Source organism: Artibeus jamaicensis, unplaced genomic scaffold (genome assembly GCF_021234435.1).
Source record: "Artibeus jamaicensis isolate MK-2021 breed Jamaican fruit bat unplaced genomic scaffold, CSHL_Jam_final contig_465, whole genome shotgun sequence".
Lineage (NCBI taxonomy): Eukaryota > Metazoa > Chordata > Mammalia > Chiroptera > Phyllostomidae > Artibeus > Artibeus jamaicensis.
The window spans coordinates 22,839,988-22,860,245 of NW_026521843.1; the positions used below are offsets into that span (position 1 = coordinate 22,839,988).

General features: G+C 37.0%; 1 protein-coding gene across 1 annotated transcript in view; it reads right to left on the minus strand.

Moving 5' to 3' along the window:
- HNRNPLL (heterogeneous nuclear ribonucleoprotein L like) overlaps nucleotides 1-20,258 on the minus strand; it is a 46,382-nt gene that overhangs the window by 6,164 nt on the left and 19,960 nt on the right. The window contains exons 3-9 of the mRNA XM_053666967.1: nucleotides 16,786-17,023; nucleotides 15,309-15,389; nucleotides 13,323-13,424; nucleotides 13,165-13,237; nucleotides 8,911-8,982; nucleotides 3,546-3,763; nucleotides 5-126 (exon numbers count right to left, since the gene is read on the minus strand). Of these exons, the coding sequence (XP_053522942.1) occupies nucleotides 5-126; nucleotides 3,546-3,763; nucleotides 8,911-8,982; nucleotides 13,165-13,237; nucleotides 13,323-13,424; nucleotides 15,309-15,389; nucleotides 16,786-17,023 (906 nt within the window). The remainder of the gene's footprint in view (nucleotides 1-4; nucleotides 127-3,545; nucleotides 3,764-8,910; nucleotides 8,983-13,164; nucleotides 13,238-13,322; nucleotides 13,425-15,308; nucleotides 15,390-16,785; nucleotides 17,024-20,258) is intronic.

Below are 20,258 nucleotides of genomic sequence, written 5' to 3' on the forward strand. Positions count from 1 at the left end.
TTACCAAACATTAAGTCTTTTCCCAAACAATTTGACATTGTTCAGGTGTGTGACTGCCCTTTCGACAGCATATTCATCACCCATTTCTACCAGTGCTGTCCCAGGAATGGTCTTCATGAATTTTACCTATAAATACAGAAATTTCCAAAAAAGGTGACTATTTCATTCCCTTTTAGAGTTAACAGAATTACTAAAAGGTAATATGGCTCAGATGGTTATATTAAATACAGAAGATCACCCGGCATCTTAAACTTTATTCTTATGTGCTATTACACATTCTTAACTCATCTCAAAGAAAGTTAAAAAGAAGAGTTTGATTATGTTGTACAGCACACTGAAGCACAGGCGTACCGTGGCTCTGTTTCTTATTAACTGCATGATGTACAGCAATTTACTCCACCTCGCTGAGCCTCAGACTTCCCTGTAACATGGAGATAACAACAGCTGACAGGACTCATCAATATTTATTCATTCAACAAATATTTATTAATGCCTAATGCTTTGATAAGCATTGTGCTAGGCACTGGGAATTTAATAATGAACGTAACAGACATGGTCCTGTTTAAGTTTATATTCTAGTAGGTAGGTCAGAAATTTAAAAGTAATATTTATCAACATCCAGAGTGCTGTTACAGCAATATACAAAATCCTATATAAGAAACAGTAAAAGGCCCTGGCCAGGTAGCTCAGTTGGTTAGAGCATGGTCCTGATACGCCAAGGTTATGGGTCCATCCCTGGTCAGGACATCTACAGGAAGGAAGCAATAAATGCATAAGTAAGTGGAACAACAAATCAATGTTTCTCTCCCCACAGAATCAATGAACAAAATAAATAAATAAAATTATCAAAAGAAAAAAATAATACAAGGTGGCCTTGAGACAGCACCACCTATAGAAAGGCTCGTGCAAGGCAGGGGCAGTTTAAAAAACAGGCAACGCTTCACAAGTTTTCATGCCACCTTGGGCAGAGGCCACATTATTCACTTAAGTTTAATGTAAGTGCTATAAAGGGTTAGATGGAATAAAGTATGAAAATCACTTGGCACAGTGATTTTCCTACCTATTGGAAAGTTCATAAATAGGTATTAAATACTACTAACACCCATGACATCTTTAAGTTTCTTTTTTTTTTTTTTTTTTTTTTAAGAGAGAGGGGAAGGAAAGAAGAGAGGGAAAGAAAACATCAGTGTGAGAGACACATGGTCACCTCTCATACACCCCCAAGTGGGGACCCAGTCCACAACCCAGGCATGTGCCCTGACCAGGGATTGAACCCAGCGAACTTCCGGTTCACGGGCTGGCGCCCAATCCATTAGCCACACCAGCCAGGGCCATGACAACCTCCTTATCAGCTGACTTCAAAGGAACACTGGGAATATACTTATACATCAAATGCAACATGGCACTCATATCCAAGACCACAACTGTCCATTTTAATGTGCTACCCTAGCATTTTTACACTGCACCTGCACTTGAACAAAATTCAGCTGTAGCAGGACTTTTCAATTTTATTTGAAATCAACTGTCTTCTTTTGGGTAAAATTTCTCTTCCTTGATTACAACCAGTAACATCCTACAAACCTAATCAAGAATACATGTATATATTAAGTATGTAGTTCTTGTGCTGGTAAATCTTTAAAAGAAGTTAGAAAAAATTATATAGAGCTATTGTAAGGATTATGATGGCTTGAGTTTAATGTATCATATCATTTAAAATATTTTTAAAATGTTGAGATGCCAAGTGAGAGAAACTAGAATTGTTCAAAGAACACACAGAAAACTTAAAGTTTTGTTAGACAAAGTAATTTGGGTTACTAAATCATAATTAGTTCAAAAAACAAAAAGCTCTACTAAAGGTATTGATTAAACGGCCTGATTCTGACTACCTAATAAATGTGAAAAGCACAAAAAGAAAAGTAATCCTATGTAAAGAAGGCTAAAATATACATTAAAGCTCATTTAGTTATCAAGCAGGAAGCTCCCAGACCTCAACTAACAACCAGACATCTAAGATAAATGTCTGTGTGACCAAATCTGGACTATTCCCCCCTGTGCTGCTAAACCTGTCCCATGCAGTCCTGGCTAGCTGTGTAAGTCGATACATCTTGTATGTCATCACCTGGACCAAATGTAAATTTTTTAAAATGTGGTTCAAATATGTTGAGGAAACTCTTATTTCAGAGATTTTTCCAAGTTATTTCCTCAAATCAGGGAGGCTTTAGAATCAAATTAATGACTAAGAAGACCAAGAGACTCACATAACATAATACTTTTTTTATTGTTGTGAAAACAGGGAAAATATCATTACTACAATATTGAATTTCAAAGTAGCAAGTATATCAAACAATTTCCCCAGTAAATTTTCCACAATGCTTTCAAATATAGTTTATCTATTTTGTAATAGGGACTATCCTAAGTTATAAAATTATCAGTGAACAAAACATCACAGATGTGGAGAAATAAGAGTTATCTGGTGACAAGTCATAATTTGAGAGATCTTCGAAGTATGTGTCATTTAAATGTTCTGCTTCTTTTTGAGCATAAGCCTTGGACAAGACATTCTGGGCAAATTCTACCAAAGTGGGTCCATTTCAAACGCCGCTGCAGCTAAAAGCACATTGTTCCTCAGAAGATACAGGAACTCGAGCATTTGGGAGGCAAGGAAACCTATGTAAATCAGAACTCTCCTAAAACTCATGACTCGAGGCCAAACTCTGAGACATGCGTGTATATATATGTAGCTCCAGGAAAGTAACTGCTATTTCAAATTCTAGTTTAACATGTTCAATACTAGCATCTGTTGCCCTGGCTTGTGCGGCTCAGTGGGTTGGGTGTCATCCCATGAACAAAAGGTCGCTGGTTCAATTCCAGGTCTGGGCATGTACCTGGGTCACAGGCCAGGCCTTGGATTGGAGGTGTGTGAGGGACAACTGATCAATGTTTCTCTCACATATCAATGCTTCTCTCTCTTTCTCATTACCTTCCCCTCTCTCTAAAAATAAGTAAATAAAGTCTTTTAAATGCTAGAATCTCTTCAAGATTATAAAAAAAATGATTTATGCCTATATACTCTAGTAAGTGATTAAATTGTCTTAGATTTCTATCTGTATTCGTTTTTTTTTTTAAGTATTTTATTTATTTATTTTTTGACAGAGGGGAAGGGAAGGAGAAAGAGTGGGAGAGAAATATCAATGTATGGTTGCCTCTCATGCGTCCCCTGCTGGGAACTGGCCTGCAACCCAGGCATGTGCCCTGACTGGGAATTGAACTGCGATACTCTGGTTCGCAGGCCCGAGCTCAATCCACTGAGCCATGCCAGCAGGGCTGTATTCGTTATTTAAAAAATGTTTTTAGTAGCAATAACCTATACTGATCACTTACCAACAAAAAAAAATTTCTACAGTTCCTACCTAATGAATTTTTAGCCATGTGGATTACTACTAAAAGAACTTGTTCTTATTCAAGAAAACATGTATTTGCTGTCTTTTCAAATTTTCCTATATTATCTTAGCAATATATATATATGTATATAAAATTAAACTTACCTTTTCAATATTTCCATATAAGCAAAATAGGTTGAAGACTCTTGAACAATTCATCTTCAGTGGATGCAACCCGCTGACCATCACCACTGAACCAGAGGGACTCCCTCCGTGCATGTAAGAGGAAGAGGCCTGCGGCAGTGGGTACGCAACAAGCTCAGGCGTATCTCGAGAGCCCATTCTGTAACGACTCGGCAAAGGCAACAACGGACCATGCGAGCCTATAAAAATGACCAAAAGAAAAGAAAAAACACAACTTTAGCAAATATACTATATACCACGCAAAAATGAACTTATAATATAATTAATCTAATATTTGCCCAAAGAAAACTCAAATGTGTGAATGTTCAAATATAACCTGTGGTAATTAATAAAATTTACATCTATTTGGACAAGATCCAATATACACTGGCCTGCATGCATCTGTATACATCAGGTTTTAAGTTCATAAAATTAAAAAAAAAATAGTGGTTTAACAAAAAAAAGTACAGAAGATCAGGCCACAGACAGAGAGGAGGAAATCCGTGTAAACTTGGGGTCACATCATTATACCTCAAGTTAAAAAAAAAATCTTCTGCCAATGTCTTTTGTGGGATAATACTACAAAAACATATACAGTAAAATCTGGAAAACTATCTTTATACAGCTATAACAAAAAGAACATCTTTAGTTCCATTGAAAAGTTGTCTCCTTTAAACATAACTTACTACAATGTACTTTCAGGTTAGTGTTTTATTCCAATTCTAACTCAGGTAACTAAAACCACAGACATCACACCTATTCAGAGATGTCATTATTCAGCAACCTCCACTTCTTGCAGTATCAAGAAGCACAAGATAAAGCCTGAGTAACAACCTGTTGTCACGAAAAACACACAAAAATCTATGTCTCTTATGCTGAGAATCCTTAAGAATCAACCTAACTTTATCTAGAGTAGTTCTGAACAACGTCATCTGGTTTTCCCATCCACAACAGATTAGAAGTAACAAGAAAAATAAGGCTGCAGTGGGTAAAACAGACAGGAATGAGCAAGTCTGGAGAAACTGTGATACCACACGTAGGCACAGGGCACATTCACAGCAACAGGAAGAGAGGCATAAGCACTCAGAAGAGGCAACTAAGCTGGAGACAAATAACTCAGAAATATAAACCTACCCATCACAGATGCTCCCAAGTTAGTGCTCATGGAAGCATATTCTGGGACACATGCTAATAAGGTCCTCCTGATGGGCAAGAAACCAATCCAAAATCCCAAGTCTTTTCCTTGTTTCTCAAAAAGTGAAAACTATAATGCTACTGACTTTCATTTTACGTTAAGACTAAGGGACACAGTAATGACATTTTACTATTACCTACTGAGTTACTAAGAACTACTGTATACTGGTATTACAGCATGCTATTAGAGCTTATGCAGACTTGGTATTCAGTATTCTAAATATAGCTGCCATTCATCACAACACAGTACTACCACTGAGCACATGCCAGCAGTCTGAATTTCTACAGTTTTATAGAGCAACGATTTTCAACTGGTATGCCACAAAAAAATTTTTTAACATGCAATACCGGACTCAAAAAATTTTTAAATGTTTACTGGTTTGAGAGAGAGGAAGGCAGAGAGGGAGAAGAACACCGATGTGAGAGGGAAACACTGACTGGTGGGCCCCAGTAGGCACCCTGACCAGAAGTGGAACCTGAAACCTAGGTGTGTGCCCTGACCAGGAATCAAATCCTCAGACCTGCTGGCGTGTGGGATGCTGCTCCGACTGACTGACACACACGGGCCAAGGAGCAGTATGCAACTCTTCAGTCAGGGCCATGGACCGCTTTCCCCTCAGACTGTCAAATTAAAAAATGACAGCAGCCAACGCAATAGCTGTCCAGTAGCAATGAATCAAAATTACACCTTTTTGGGGGTTAAGAATGGCAAAAAATATATTTTTGTTGAGCTGCAGATGGATAAAAAAAAGGTGAGAAATCAATGTCACAGAGGAGCCCTTTATCTGTGCAGCATCATCAGAGTTGCCTTAACCTGATCGTGGTTTTCAATGGCTCTTCTTGCTGGCAACTGGCAGTTTATCAAAACAACCAATGGAGCCTATGGTGAGTTCCCTGTTAGTAAGTACACACACTTGAGCCTCTAACTTAAACTGTTCCACATATCCTGGGGTAATATAGAAATCATTCTTACCCCTATGCCAAAGTACATGTACATAATCTACTGCACTGCTCCCCCGCCATTCACTCATACAGTAAGGACACGTTACTATTATCACTAAATTTTCTATTCCACGGGAAGTGGAAGGATGTATGGTAGATGGGCAGTAGAGACCTTCCACTCTTCTTAAGTTGGTCAAGGTCCAAAAACTTTTGATACCTACTGCCATACTTAACTACCAAATTCAGTGCAAGAGTATAACTGATGTTTATAATTATGATCTTGAGCCATTAGGATTGATTAAATTATGTTATCTATAAAGCTTAATTTGTTACTTATATTATTTAAGAAAATAAGAAAAAAGTCTTGTAAAAGCTTTCTATACTAAATAGTTCATGCAAAAAAGTTTTGGTGCTTCAAAAACATGCTTCAGGTAGTATTTAAAAAATTCACTTACATAAAAAATGCTACATAAATGGCATTATGAATTTTTGAAGGTGTTTCTCATCTTTGATATTCTTTTTTTTTTTAATTTTATTTATTTATCTTTTTGGAAGAGAAGGGAAGGAGAGAAGGAGAGAAATATCAACGTATGGTTGCTTCTGGTACATCCCCTGCTGGGAACTGGCCCCTGCTGGGAACTGGCCTGCAACCCAGGCATGTGCCCTGATGGGGAATTGAAGTGCGATCTTTTGCTTCACAGACCCCTGCTCAATCCACTGAGCTACACCAGCCAGCACTTGAAAAATTTCTTCATCTTTGATATTCTTAAATCTTTGGTCCAGGAACCACATCCAAATACACCAGCAACTGGTACATAAACTTTTCATGGACTCACAGCAAATACATCTGTGTATTTATTTTTGCCACTTTTCAAATATAAGGGCTTTTACCAGTTCATCTCATGGGGCTGGACTTCCCAAATTAAAAGACTTAAAGAATTCTGAAGGCACAGATTTATATTGTTATACTACATTAAATAATAAATTGAATCTAATTAAAGAATTAAACCTTTTTGGTTCCCTCTTTCTTACATATCGACATAAAGGAAAAGGCACACGTGATATGGCACAAAAATGCAAATAGTTCTGTTTTGCTGAATTGCTGAACCTAAGGGATACAGCGTGACTTGCTCCATTTGTAAAAATTCACTAGCTCCCATTCCCATCTTCTGTGTCTTTCCCCAATTTCCTCCCCTTACTTCTCTGCATCTTTACCCATATCTCTCTTCATGACCCTGCCCTCCCCCTCCTATACCCTATTCTGCTTACTTCCCTAGAAGGTAGAAGTATCCTCAGAGTCGTGTGTCAATGAACACAGCTCAGGAGAGACGCCCGCCCTACACAAGCCCACCACAGCCATTCCTCCTCCGCAGGCCTCTCCAGAGCCTGAAAGGTCCCTACTTAACAACCATCATCGTGCCCTGTCTGGGTAGAGCGTCGTCCCAACTTCAAGGCTGCAGGTTTCACCCCTGGTCAGGGCACAAGAAGCAACCAATGAATGCACAAATAAGTGGAATAACAAATCGATGTTTCTTTCTCTCTCTCTCTCCCTTTTCTCTCTCTAAAATCAATAATTTAAAAAATATCACTTCAAAGAATTCTGCACCTCCTCTAAGTTTTAAAATTTATACACACAAACACAAACACAAACGCTCTAAATAAATTAGAGCATAAAACTGACAAATATTTCACAATATGCTTTTAAAATATATATAAAGTCCTTCTAGGGCATATACCATACTTTTGTTCATACAATTTTCAGTAAGGTATATTTTATAAAGGAAGGAAAACCTAAAAAATCACACTGAGAAAACAGTCTGTGTCAACACTACTACAGTGGAGTTCTTCGTCCTTCATAAAGAAAAGAAAGATTTATTCTTTCACAGATTTTCCTAGCCTGCTTTGGCAAAACATTCAACCAATTTTTCAACCTTCAGCTGACACCCAGGGCACAGCTGCATGTTCACAACTACACTACAAACTTGTGGTCAGCAACTCTTCTGTGACCCTCCATGACGCAAAGCACAGTGAGCCCCTAACCTGTGTTTCTTTACCGCAGGGGCAAAACTATCCACACGACCATTTTTAATATTTACACTGAAAGAAACCTTGGTAAATTATGAAGGAACACACTCCTAAAATGACAGCAAGAAGATTTTCATTCTATTAACATATACCACCTACTCCTTTGTCATATATAACATATTGTTTAAACTTCTTCTGCCATATAGACTATTATGGAAACTTGAACAAATATACGAGTACACACGTAATAAATCTTTTGGGGGGGTTTCAAAAAAGACAATGGGGAATAAACAAAAACCCACAGCCAAGAGTGGTTATCACATATGTAGTCTAATATCTGAAAATATTTCAGACAACAGGCAACACCAGTGGTTTTGATGTTAAATCTCAAAGTATGATACAGCAATTTCTATTTTCTACTACTTTAAATGGCTCTGAACTTCAACTTTAAACCACAGAATATGTGAGGTCAATAATTAATGCTTTTTAAAAACTAAAAAATATTTAAAACCACAGAACTTATAACCAGTTAAAAATGTTATTGACAGCATTTCTCAACATCTGTTCACAAGGACAATAGCCTGATACCTAACTCCTTCCTATAAAAAATATTATTCTAGGCTTCATAACCTTAACTTACCAACATAGCAAACATTAAAATTAAAGAAGTTTTAAAAGAGGAATCAATACAAATCAATTTCACCAAAACCAAAATATCAACTGTAGAACAAAAATAAAGATCTAACCAGAAACATGTTTGCTTTTCAACAAATGCCCCATTCTTTCTGCCTTTATTACTCAAAATTCCTCTTTGCTCATAATTGCTAGAATGGACCAAAATACACTTACTGAGCAATAACACTTCTTTCTGGCCCTCTTACAGAACAAGAGCCAATTACTAATCAAAACCAAGACAAAACAAAACAAAATATGATGGTAAAAAAGCTTTCAAATTCCCAATCAATAGCCTCATTTATCTCAAGGACTATATATCAATATTCTAAAAAAAAAAAAAGAAGAATATTTTGGGCAATTCCTTGGGAGTATATTAAAAGGGACTGATCCCATATAAACCAAGTCTGGTAAACAGGAAAAACAGAAACAAGAAATGAGGCATTCTTTATAAGAAATGCAAAAATGCTAATAGTTTGTCTATACTACCTTCCTTCTGCCTTGACAAACTTACCATAGCCATCATGTCTAAACGAAGAAGGGTGTTCTCCCAAAATGGCTTGTCTCTGGCGACCCTTTCCTCTATCTGACACAAAAGTAGAAACATGGTTTTAACAATTTTGACCCAAGTACTTAACAGAGTTCTCACATGGGAAAACCCATTCAAAACATCCATTACAATTCATAAAAAATATATGTATGATACCTGGTTAACTTTAAACATCCATTCATATCCATTTTAAATACAAACACCAAAGGTTTAAGAAAATAATTCTATCTAACAAACTCCACTTGACTTGAAATATCTTTTTGGCAAATGCCAAATACAATCACACTTTCAAATTTAAGAAAAGAATGGATACTTTTCAGAAAGTGAATGTACACAATGCTAAAGTTTGACACTGTACAGAAGTTTTTACCAATACATGTCTTTAAAACAAGCTTTAAGTGCAGTACTTTTGAAAGACAGTACCTGAATCATACTATTAGCTTCAACAGCAACACATTTTCAAAGTGGGCTTCTTTCAAGAAGTTCAGCATAAGCCAACAACAACCTGTATTACATGGTTTCACAATCAGTAAACACAGAGTATTTTGTATGTATATACACATATTTACAAACACCTACACACTCGAGAGCTGGAAATCTGCACATCACTGGCCCAGATTATATCATGAATTGGTCATTGTGTATAGATCTTAACACCAGGCAGGACTATGAGCACCCTCAAAATTTAAAGATGCCAAGATGAAGCTAACCAAGGGGGCTACATTATTGGATGAGAGTACTACAATACTCCTAAATTTTTTTAAAAAATTATTTTAGCTACATTTTCAGGGAAGATATGCCGATTTTCCCAAATCTAATTTGAGACTTCAATGAAAAGTGACTTGTAAGTTTCTAAAAGCACTTCCTATGTTGGTTAGTAAGTTTTAAAATTCACTGTACAATACTCTTAGAAAGTGTGCCGATGAAATTATAGCAACCGGTAAGGTTTTTTCTTAATTTATCTTAAGAATCTGGTCATTCTGATCTTTGAAATTCAAAGAGTGAGGCTTTCTATATAATATACCCTTAGTCACCTAAACAAATGAGGTTTATGGGAGATGAGAAATACTTTAATATTCACTTCTGTCTAGAGAAGTAGCATTTTAATTACCTATTCTAAGTTATCACAGCATTGATAGGGATCTAGGAAGTCACTGAGTTCAACTTTTATTCAGTGAGTAAAGCCTCTCCGTATCATCCCAATCAATTGGGACCACGTGGCCTCTGCTGACCCAACACCAGAAACAAGACACTCACTTCTTTCCCTTACATTTTCAGTTAGTCCTAAATCACTAGGAAATTAATTTTTATATTATACAGAAATTAGTCCCCTACCCACATTCTATCCCATTTGGGGCCCCACAGACTTAAGTCTTTCCGCAAAACCCTTCCAAGTACTTGAAAGCTACTATGATCCTCCCTCCATTTCCCCAAAGCCATTTCCCCTCCAGTCTAAACATTGTTTCTTCTTCCCTTTACAAGGCTTTACCATTTCAATCTCACTCCTTTGGAATCAATCCAATCTGCTAATGTGCCTCTATTTGAGCATGCCACCAAACACTACATACAATTCCTTATCTGATCTAGGAATCTTAAACCAAAACCACCAGGTCTTCAAGGCTCAGTCTTACCCATATAGTTAACTGTGTGCTATAAAGAACACTGGATTGGCAACCAGAAGATTCCCACTTAACCACTAATTTGCTATACAATCACAGAAACGATCTTCATTCACAAAATGAAAGAGTTAGGGTAGATGATCTCCAAGGTATCTTTCAGCCAAACATTCCCATTACTAATAATTCTCTTTATTTGAAGCACTCACTACCTAATATAAGATCACATAAAAGAGAAGAACTATGCAGAAGAGAATACACCACTGAATGCACTGAATACACCAATCTATAAATCGTGGTTTGTAACCTTTCCTGGATTCATCGGAAAGGAATCTGGAAGCTGTGGGCCTTCTCCACCAAAAGATACATATACAGACAAGTTTCATTTAACATTTCCGGAGGGATTCTCTGGAGTCCAGGCTAAGAATTCTTTGCACTAAAATGTAATTTGGGCTGAAAAGAACTTTAAAAAAATAAAGTTCTATTTATAGAAGTACTTTTTTTGGTTAAAAAAAAGTTAAAATTCAGTAGCAACTTGAGTAGAAGCTGAACTCACTACAAAAATAAAAAACTGCTATAGTATTGCCAGACAAATATCTACCTGTAAGAAATTAGAAAACAAAAAATTCCCCTTGAAAGCATGAACAACTAAAATTCTGGTTGGCTTCCTTTAATTATACTTCACTATTTAAATATCTACCTTATACATTTCTAAAAGTTTTGATTGTAATTCCTTGCATGAAAAATTAAAGTTGGCTCTGTGTAAACCTTAGACCTTCAAAAAAAAAAAGATGTTAACACTATTAAAATAAGAAGCATGTCTACAAATGTTTTAAGAGAAATGTAACCAAAATCATTATTTCAAATAAGAAAAAACAAAACAAAACAACACCCTGAGTGTTCACTGACTGTACTCTGACAGAAGTGAGAGATTTCTCATCAGCCACTCATTCTGTTGTCCGAGTGCTAAGGCTTCGTTTTCCAACACTGGACTCAAGTGTACCACGCCCATACCAAGCAGATTTCTGAGTCGTGAAAAATGTGGGGTCCAGACAAAGTTGCATTACAAGTCTGTTTGTAACCCCATACACACATCAGGCAAGACGACTTCCCGAGAATTGAGAATTAAAGGGGCCAATCGTACAAAAGTCCTAAATATTTAAACATGCAAAGAACCACTGCATTGTATTTTTTTTTCCTTGAGCAAGAATATATGCACTGCAGAGTCCCTACTGCCCAAGACATTTTGGATGCCATAAAAATTTTTCTGGTTTATTAAATTTTACAGACACACTCATCTTGGTGAGTTTTCCCAACATATGGTTCAAATGCTGATATTGTAGTTGAGATGTAGCCAATATTGCAGCCCCCTTGTTTTTACAAGATCCACATTTTAATCTGTATATTCCAAAATTGCCACACATTTAAGTTGAACAATTTTATCAGTAAAATCTATGCTCATGAAATCTAGCATTTATAGGTTATAGGTGAAAATGTATCTCAAATGAACTGCTCTTACTTTCAGACTTATCAAGTTTAAGTAGATTCTACCTTGAACAGACACATTACTTCCACCTCCATTTGAAATGTCAAAATTTCTAGTGATACAAATTAACATGAGTGATAACCTTAAATTGTTACAAAAAGTAACAACTTATAAGCAACCACTTTACAAAAATCAAACCACACAGAAAACCGTCTTTTACATATAATGTACTTTTCATTATATTATTCTATTCAATGACCACACTTGAGGGAAGAAAAAAAAAACCTTAAGTGCAGCAAGTATGCACCTTTCTAGTCCTTTTATCTTTAATATCTGTGTGGACTGGTTGAGCATTATCAATTCCCAAGACCTACAGATAAATTGGCCCTGGTTATTTGCCAATTAACAATTTGAATCTAAGCTACAAACAGTTACAGTAATGGGCATTAAGATTTACAACATTGTAGATAAAGGCTAGTATTTGTTAGTGAAAAGTCTTAAATTCTACAACTGAAGCCTGAAGGGAAATCAGACCAATACACACATACAACTTGAATAAATGGGCACAGTCTATCATGGTGTTCATCCCATGCAAGTCTGAAGTACTGTTAAGTGTCCACCTTTAAAAACTTGGGTGATGGTGCATGCAGTATGCAGTCAAGGTGAATTGCAAGTCTGAGTTTTTCAGAGGGCTTTTTGCTGATGCCGATGTTGTGCATGATGAAGTGTAGAGTCAGCCTGCTGGAGTCCTCTATCCTTCTTAATGCCTCGTCCAGCTTGGGGGAAAAGTCCTTTCCATAGAGAAGCAGTGTGCAAGTTTGAAGTTTGTAAGGAATATTCTGAATCAGTTTCCTCTCCTCCAAAGAGAGAGAGCTGCTTGGAGAAATGCAAGTCCTTGAACTGCGGGCGTGCTTGTATGTGTGGGCTCCTTTGTTGAACTAAATATAAATAACTCAGTACATACCAGTAGGGGGCACTAATGTTCAAGGTTATTTTCCAGCATTGCATGGCCTTTATGCAACAAAAGCATTCACCAAGATTTTCACTGGAATGAACTAGCTCATACAAAAATTTTCAGCAGATCTAAGTACATTATAAAATGTGTAAAATACTTACCTCGTCTTCCCAAATATGGTTTAGTGTAGTCCCAACTGTCATTGTCATTCCTAATAACATTTAGACGAGTTGGCTGTTAAGATTAAAAAGAAAGTAAGTTCAAATTGTATACCCAAAGCCTAAATATTTCTTTGGTGAAGTGTTGGGAAAATACTCACCCTTGCATATTCAATTTTTAGGGTGCAACACCCAGCATAAATGTCTGCTCCATTGAGTGCTGCTTTAGCTTTCTGGGCACAAAGGACTGATTCAAACATAAGCTCTATTAAGGAAATTTGGTTTAAGATGTCCAATTCTCAATCACTATTCAATCCCTAAGAAAAGGACTTGAAAAATCAGAAATACCTTTCACTTCGGAAAATGTTTTAACAAATATAATTTCTAGATGAGTTTTAGTAGGGGATTTTATTTTTAGGATCAACAGTACCATCCCAGGATATATAAATGTACACCTGAAACTAATATGTCAACTGTAATTTCAAAATAAATAAAAAAAAAAAAATCAGCCCTGGCTGGTGTAGCTCAATGGATTGAGCACAGGCCTGCAAACCAGAGGATCGAGGTTTGATTCCCAGTCAGGGCACATGCCTGGGTTGCAGGCTAGTTCCCAGCAGGGGATGCACAAGAAGCAACCATACATTGACACTTCTCTCTCTCTCCTTCCTTTCCCCTCTAAAGATAAATAAAATCTTTTTAAAAAATTAAAAGAAATAAAAGTATGACTGTGACAAACATTTTCAAAAAATAAATCAGAAAAAAAGAATCAACAATATTAAAAAAAACTACATAATATAACCAACCTAGCTACATATTAATCCTTCTAAATAATCAGAAGCATTTTATAAACTGGAACAGAGAAGGCAATGGGTACATGATCACATTCCCCAGCAAAAGAGCTCACTATCTTGAAATAGGGAATATCACAAAGATCCAAAATAATACAAAATAACATTTAATTGTATATATTTCTGAAAAGGCAGGGCTTTATAATCATGTACTTATCTTCCACTGTATTGGTTGTAAAAAAATTTGTCTGATTCTTTCCAAAAAATAAAATCAAACTACAAAAATGGTTTTAAAAAAAGTAAAAGATTTAATTTCAAAAAAAATTAAAAAAATAAATCAGCCCTGGCTGGTGTAGCTCAGTGGATTGAGCCCAGGGCCTGAGAATGAAAAGATTGCGGTTCAATTCCCAGTCAGGGCACATGCCTGGGTTGCAGGCCAGTTCCAAGCAGGGGAGCCACGAGAGGCAACCATACATTGACATTTCTCTTCTCTCCTTCCCTTCCCCTCTAAAGATAAGTAAAATAAAATCTTCTAAAATAAATAAATAAATAAGTAAACAAGTAAGTAAAACACTTTGTCAGAAGTAAGCACCGTTAGAATTTTGCTGTTTATCCCTACCTTTCTCTATGCATACAGTAGTTTTTAAAAAATTATTATTATTTTAAACAGGACTGTATTTTACTATTTTGCAACTTGCTCTTTTTTACTCAACATATAACAAATTTAACAGAGAAGTTGTTCTTACATAAACTAGGATCATTTAAGATTCAATAAAGAGCCCTGGCTGGTGTGGCTTGGTGGATTAAGCACGGGCCTGTGAAGCAAAGTGTTGCCGGTTCAATTCCCATTCAGTGCGCCTGGGTTGCAGGCCAGGTCCCCAGTAGGGGTCACGTGAGAGGCAACTATACACTGACTGATGTTTCTCTCCCTATCTTTCTCCTTCCCTTCCCCTCTCTCTAAAAATAAATAAATAAAACATTTTTAAAAATTCAATAAAGAAAAGTAAGAAAGGTTCTATTGATTCTAAGGTTTTGGTACTTCCAAATAACTTATTTTAAGAAGATATCCAGAAAAGTTCATTCAAGATAAATCTCAAAAAAGTACAACTATACATATTATCAAATAAATAGTGTTGTTGTTTTCCATCTTTGAAAAGGCAAAGTACTCTGTAAGAAGAAGCACCAGATTGTTTTTGATAGCAGGAAAATTATTTGTGGGTACTGCAGTTTCATTTTTTAAATCTAAGAAAAATAAATGGGGGGAAGTAAGTACCACCTGTCTAAAAACGACTGCAGAAAAAAATAAGGGCTATGTTACACCATTCATATCAACTTTAAAAATTACAAAGGATATTCGACCATTGCTTGTATCCCGTTTCTCTTGAATATAACAATACGCTGCACTTTTCCAACAGGGTTGCACACAGTATACAAAACATCCTAGAAGGAAAACATAAAACTTCTTCACATTTTATATTTGAAAAAACATCAAGGCTATACACTGATTTCTTTTACTAAAACGAACAGTCAAGATGTCACTTCTATAATCACTGATGACTTTTAAAAATGGTTAGACTTCAATAAATCTAAAGTTATTTCCTCACCTACACAATACTCACACAGTAGAGAAGTTCCAAAGAAATATCTGAAAAGCACTATTATCTATTTGATCCCTAAATGAATCCTCAACTTTTATTTTCTTAACAGACTAAAATACAATATGTAAGCACAATTAATACCAGAACTGCAATGAATTAATTTGTTGCTTTCCAAATGTGACTCTGAAACGGTTCATATTGTAACCACTTGGATTACAGTAATAAATATTTATGAAGGGTAGTAAACGACTTGGTATCAATTGTTCAAGGGGCGATGTCTATTCAGAAAAGACCCAGAGAAGCCCATTTATAGTGTTAAATGACATCAAACAGGATGCCTGAATCAACCAGGGAGAACCTAAACACCCTCTTAGGAACAATTTTTCAACTTCCAAGAAATTTCTCGAATATCTACAATCACACAACCGTACCATGAGGTGCTAGGGCTACAACAATAAACAAACCAGAGCAGTTGTACTAGATTAAGTTATATTCTTTTCCCCCCCAAACACCAAATATTTTAACTATGTCAATACTGTATATTAATGTCTATAAATATTATAAAATAAAGACAAATGTCTAATTAAAGGCATAAGATAGTATTTAAACTTATGTCCCAATATCATATACCCGTACTAGAAATTACATTAACTGAAGTTTCCCTTACTGTAATAATCTATTCATTACAAAAATCCAGTGTCTTTGTCATTAGTCTATTGTGAAATAGCATGGGATTATAAAATACTCAACAGGTCTACAACATGAATCCTTTAAAAAATTCTACTAATATCACTTTTTTAAGGGGTGTAGCAGGAAACTGAAGTAAATCAGGCAAGTTTTTAATGAGCTACATCAAAAGATCTTACAATAACGACATATGCATCTTACAGTACTATAGGCGTCTGCCATTACCTAGTAGATGCTCTTGATCAATGTGCTGGCACGTGAGTGAGAGAGTTCTTGGGTCATTTCCAACACGTCTGTCTAATTCCTTATTAGAAACAGCACGGATGCTTTAAATGTGCTTATTCAACTGTGACAACTGTACTCCGGAACTTTTTAGTGTAAGTGCTTACCATTTGTTTGTCCACTAAACTTAATAGTCAAAGATTCATTCTAGTAATTCTAAAAATAACCACTATTTCTAAATATCGAGAGGACACTGAAGAAAACTATGTTAGTCAATCAAGCGGCAAACTCCAAAATCACTTTTAGTCTGTCATATTAAAAATCCGTACCACTGTAATGGGATAAAGGGGATTCTGAATTGACAACAGAAGAACTTTGTTGCCTCCTGATGGATCATCAGTATTTCCTGGCCGAGTGATCCTTTTGCTTGTAGAATAGTTGAAAAACGCCTGCTGACCAGCAATGTACACAGGTTCGTCTGCGGCAAAGGTCACGCACTCTTTGGCACTGTCTACGTTCTCAAACTCCACTAGCGCCTGCCGTTTGAACGGCATCATCATCACATAGCTGCAAGGGCGGTTGGGAGACAATGTACACACGCGGTAAGTTCAAGGAACATCGTCTGTTCTCAATCAAGCAAAAGCAGACTTTTCCTTTTTAAAAAATGTATCAAATTATACAAATTAGTCCTCTTTACCTGTATCCAAAGTTAGTCACCTCTTACATCACCCAAATTCATTGTGCTACAGCAGGTAGGTGGTGCGTATTTGAAAACTTACCCTCCTGTGATTGAAAGCATATCCATTTCATGCCTTCCTAAGACACAAGTTCCTGTTCTCAGTTACTGATGACACTACTCAGTGTATTCCTCAGGCTGCCACTCCCAACTATATTAGAAAATATCTCAATACAGAAACCAACAATGAAGCCCTGTCTGGTGTGGCTAGGGAGTTTGCAAGGCGGCCTAGCAACCCAGGGTTGCCGGTTCGATTCCCAGTCAGGGCACATGCTTGGGTTGCAGGCCAGGTCCCCAGTAAGGGGGCGCATGAGAGGCAACTGCACACTGATGTTTTTCTCCCTTTCTCACTCCCTTCCCCTCTTTCTAAAAATAAATAAAAACTTTTTTAAAAAGAAACCAACAATGATAAAACTCAACAGAAGTTTAGTGGATGGGACCCCTAAAAACAGAAACTACTACCTCTACTGATTTTTTCCAAATAAACAAGTACCCACACTAATAACTGACTACACTTTCATTTATCTTACAAAAAGAGAACCAAAGATAAATAAAAGTACAAAATTACCAAATTCTATACCAATAATCGCTCCCCAAACATTTGTATATATTAAAGGATGTGAGAAGATATTCACTAGAACATGGCAATCATGGCTGCCTTTGGGCAAGAAGGTGAATTTACTTTTCATTGTGCTCTTCTGGGGGAAGGAATATATTGTAATACATGAAATAAAAAATAAGGAAATGAAAGAAAGTAGGCAAGAAACAAGAGCACATGGATCACACAACAGAGGAACAACAGGTCCTCTATTCACAGGAACAAGAACCTTAAAAATGTTTCTTAAATACAACTACCACGTTTTTTTAACAGTAAAAGGCTGGAGCAATAACATCAGGTCAGCTACCTGGGGATAACACTGCTTCTCAATCCAGCACCCAGGACCCAGTGCTACACCTTAGAAACCGTCAAAGGGTCCGTCAATAACAAACGGAATACTCTGCAGCCTGGCAGGTTATGTAATTTCTTGTGAATTTCAGCTTCCTCATATATAAAACTTGGAACTGTATCAAGATTATAGTTATATGAACTGCTTGCCTTGCTTCACTCATCTTTATATCCTCAGAAGCAAGTGGCACCTAACAGACATCCAATCAGTATTTGTTAGTCTATGAGGCTTGTTAGCGTTCCCCACCCACATCATGCAAAATTAAAGAACGCAGAAATAATAAGGCCTTGAATTTAAAGGTTACTAACTAAAAATATGAGATATAAGTCCTAGGAGAGACACAGTCCCTTTATTTTATTTACTTATTTTTTACTTTTTAATTGAATTTATTGGGGGACATTAGTTAATAAAAGTATATAGGTTTCAGGTGTACAATTCTGTAACACATCATCTGTATTTTGTACTATGTGTGCACCACCCAAGTCAAGTCTCCTTCCATCGTCACTTATCTCCCCCTTCACCCTCTTCTACCCCCCACCCCCTTTCCCGCTGGTAATCGCCATATTGTTGTGTGTCTGTGAGTTTATTTTTTTTTTATTAATCTCTTCACCATTTTCACCCCTCCCCACAACCACCCTCCCCTCTTATAGCTGTCATTCTGTTCTGTTTATACATCTGCTTCTATTTTGTTTGTTAATTTATTTTGTTCCTTAGATCCCAGATATGAGTGAAACCATATGGTACTCTATCTTTCTCCGACTGGCTTATTTCACTTGGCATAATGCTCTCCAAGTCCACCCATGCTGTCACAAAAGGTAAGAATACACTGGAAGAAATAAATAGTAGAGTGGAAGCAAAGGATCAAACCAGCAATTTGGAAGACAAGGTAGCATAAAATACCTAGAGAAGCAAAAAGAAAAAAGAATTTTTTAAATGAGGATAGTTTAAGGAAACTTTAGGACAACATGAAGCATTAAAAACCTGCACATCACCAGGACACCAGAAAGAAGACAAAGTGAGCATGGAATCAAGAACCTATCTGAGGGAATAATGATTGAGAACTTTCCTAACCTGGCGAAAGAAAAAGACACACAGTTCAGGAAATGCACAAAGTCCCAAACAATATGAACCCAAAGAGGCCCACACCAGGACACATCACAGTTAAAATGGCAAAGATTAAAGACAAAGAATCTAAAAAGCAGCAAGAGAAAGAGAGTTACCCACAAGGGAGCTCTCATAGGACTATCAGCTGACTTCTTAACAGAATCATTTCAGGCCAAAAGAGACTGGCATGAAATATTAAAAGTGATGAAAAGCAAGACTACTTTATCCAGCAAGACTATCACTTAAAATTGGAGAAGAAATAAAGAGTTTCCAAGATAAGAAAAAGCTAAGGAGTTTGTTACTGTCAAACCAGTATTATAAAAAAATGTTAAAGAAGAAGAAAGGGGAGGAGGAGTAGAAGAAAAAAAACAGAGGAACATAGTTGTAAAAATTAAAGTAGGAATTAACATATACCTACCAATAATTGCTTTCAGGACTTCTGGCCAAGATGGAGACATAGGTGGAAACACTGTGCCTCCTTGCATGACCAAGTTTTAAAGACAACAAAGTTTTAGTAACAAAAACGCAACCAAAACACAGAAAATTGAACTGTATGGAAGTCCGACAACAACGAACCATTCAGCCAGACTGGTAAGAGGGGCGGAGCCAGTGGCTGGCAGAGCAGGTCAGGCAGGAAAAAGGGGCCACACGGACCCAGGCCCGCAGGCAGCAGTCAGCAGATTCCAGCTGTGGGGTGGCAACAACGGGTGAACCCAGTGTGGGCGCAAGGCGGCTGGCTGACCGTGGTCACACATTCACACTCAGATAAACTAGGCAAAGGAGCGAGCAGTGAGAAAAGCTAGGGCCCCAGTGACAGGAATTAAAGCCTAAAAGCACCAAATGGAAAAACTTTTGGGGTGGAGATAGTGGGAGAAGCTCCCAGGCTCACAGAGAGTTTGTTGGAGAGACCCACAGGCCCACACTCCCCTGTGGAGCTGGCACGGGGGTGGGGTGGGGGGCCAGTCTGCTTGCAGGAAGCAGCAGAGGGGACCGAAATCCAAGAGAAAGAGAGAAA